The sequence below is a fragment of the Gobio gobio genome (genome assembly GCF_949357685.1).
Source record: "Gobio gobio genome assembly, chromosome: 23".
NCBI classification, from domain to species: Eukaryota; Metazoa; Chordata; class Actinopteri; order Cypriniformes; family Gobionidae; genus Gobio; species Gobio gobio.
In genome coordinates this window covers 38,559,591-38,562,090 of record NC_137119.1, presented here as the reverse complement: position 1 = coordinate 38,562,090, position 2,500 = coordinate 38,559,591, and the positions used below count along the sequence as shown (strand labels likewise).

The 2,500-nt window shown below is 34.6% G+C and overlaps 1 protein-coding gene across 2 annotated transcripts in view; it reads right to left on the bottom strand.

Moving 5' to 3' along the window:
* Positions 1-2,500, bottom strand: part of LOC307119858 (uncharacterized protein) — a 21,430-nt gene that overhangs the window by 776 nt on the left and 18,154 nt on the right. For both annotated transcript variants that reach the window (XM_079806561.1, XM_079806562.1), the window contains exons 10-13: positions 2,209-2,286; positions 1,980-2,126; positions 1,764-1,860; positions 1-893 (exon numbers count right to left, since the gene is read on the bottom strand). The exon at positions 1-893 is cut by the window's left edge and continues 776 nt beyond it. In XM_079806561.1, coding sequence (XP_079662687.1) covers positions 830-893; positions 1,764-1,860; positions 1,980-2,126; positions 2,209-2,286 — 386 coding nt within the window. In that variant the 3' untranslated portion in view covers positions 1-829. The remainder of the gene's footprint in view (positions 894-1,763; positions 1,861-1,979; positions 2,127-2,208; positions 2,287-2,500) is intronic.

Below are 2,500 nucleotides of genomic sequence, written 5' to 3'. Positions count from 1 at the left end.
ATGTTCTATATAGTATGAATGTGTGTAGTATGAATGTAATCCAGATTACATTTGCCATATTGTCAAAGACTGTATATACTGTAGGAAGACGGTGCACTTTGATTACTTATGAATGGGAGAAAGTGCAACGCCCAATATGGCGAATAAGCCCCGCCTTCTAAATGAAAGAGCCAATTGGTGATTAGTAAAGTCACGCGTCACTGCGGCTGCAGTTAGAAGCTCCGGTTGCTACAGAAACAGGCACGTTTAGCTTTGTCCAGGCTGAAAAATGCAGTTTTTTGTCATGATTTGAGCGTTTAGAAATAAAATTTATGGGACAGTTGTTGTCAGATTTCATTGGTGATTTCAAATATGACCTACTATGTAGTAGGGAAGTATGTGATTTCGGACGCAGCCATGATCTTTATGGTGGAATAAAATGTTTTAATTTAGATTTTTTATTTTTTTTTACTAAGTTATTACAATGTTGTACCTTGAGTGACATCATGATGCATGAAGTTTTTGTATCACGCTAATTTGTGTCATGTTTGCAACAACTATTTTTGTTTGTTGGGTACGGCCTTTTCTACCAACCGACAGGTGTGTACAATACACATAAAAAATAAACCTGCATTCAATAAAAGACTGTTTTTTTGGAACATTTGTTAAAACACTGAAGCAATGAAACATCCTGTACACTTTGATAAAATCTTGAGAATATCAACATTGCATAATCAAAGCCTGTGAGATGTTGATAGATCTGTGAGCCTGCATTCATCTCTAGCAAAAACACATTCATATTTATAAAAAAAACGTCATCCACACTCACATGCACACTCATGCAAACACACTACAGTTCGAGGGGCGTCTCGGCCTGTTCGCTCAACTGCATGGAGAGGTAGTCAGCAGGACGCCTGCGAAAAAACAACACATAATGAGTTGAAACATGTTTTATGGAATGAATAAATTAAATAAATATCAATAAGATAAATGCAAAAATATTTACTATTTTAAAATGAAATAGAAAAAAGTTTAACTGCTTTTAAAATGTTATTTGATATCAATTAAATTAATCAATTGATATAAATAAAATGTATTAATACTTGAAAATAAAATGTTTGAACTATAACATGATTATTATTATTATTATTGTACATTTAAATGAAAAAAGTTTAACTACTTTTAATTTAAAAATTGCCCTTTTTTTAAATATTAAATATTTTTATGTATACCAATTAATAAATAATTTTTTTTTAAACAGCATATTGATATTAATTCAGTTTATTAATTGACATAAATTAATAACTTGACAATGTTAAACTACTTTTAACCTATATTTTGATATTATTTAAATTGGCATATAATTTCAATAATATTTATAATATATTAATTGTCCTATAATGCTAAATTTGAATAATTATACATGATTATATTATATATAATAATACAAATTTTAATTGAAATTTTTTATATTAAATACTTTTCATTTTTTACCACTTAATTAATGTAATTAATATCTATATACATTTTAATCCAATTTTATTTGGCATAAATAAAAAATATTTAGTATTAGAAAAAAGCTGAACTACTTTTAAACTCTATATTAAAATGAATTAAATTGGCAAATAATTTTGATCATATTTATAATCCATATTAATCTGCCTTTATTTCTATTGGCTTGATTTTTACAAATAATTTAATCAATTGACAGCCCTTATACCGAGCATCACCACAGTAACCTTCCTACAAAACACACACACACACACACACTGATCTGTCCTCACCTTTTTTTGTACAAGTAGACAAACAGTGCAGCACCCAGTGCGAACAGCAGAAGTGCTGCGAGCACCAGCCCGACCTGCAGACCGACCGGCGGCCCCACTGGACATACAAAAGGACGGTTACTTCTTTAGGCCAGTGTAAACTCTGGACTTCCATAAGAGAAAAATCTAGCAGTTATCTGGCATTAACATCTGTGTGTGTGTGTGTGTGTCCTGTACCTCCATGAACCTGTCGCTCCTGTGCAGCTGAACATGAGAGCTTTTTGTTGTTCAGTGATTCGGTGATTTGCCTCCTCTGTTCGTCAGAAACAGCGAGAATAGACCCCTGTGCGTACAATGTATTCGCCTCGCAGGACACATTCACACCTAACATGGGGTAAAGACAGGAAATAACCGTCATTATCAGCTCAATTCAGGTACATTTGAACACCATGAATGTGTGTTTTACCTTTAACATGCAAGCTTTCAAAGGTCCCACAGGTACACAACTCCTCTAACAACTGAGCAAATTCCTTCTGGTCACAATCTAGGAGAGTGAGAGAGGAGAGGAGGAGGAGGAGGGAGAGGAGAGTGAGAGAGGAGAGGAGAGGAGAGGAGAGGAGAGGAGAGGAGAGGAGGAGAGGAGAGTGAGAGAGGAGAGTGAGAGAGGAGAGTGAGAGAGGAGGAGAGGAGAGTGAGAGAGGAGGAGAGGAGAGTGAGAGAGGAGGAGAGGAGAGGAGAGGAGAGGAGAGGAGAGGAGA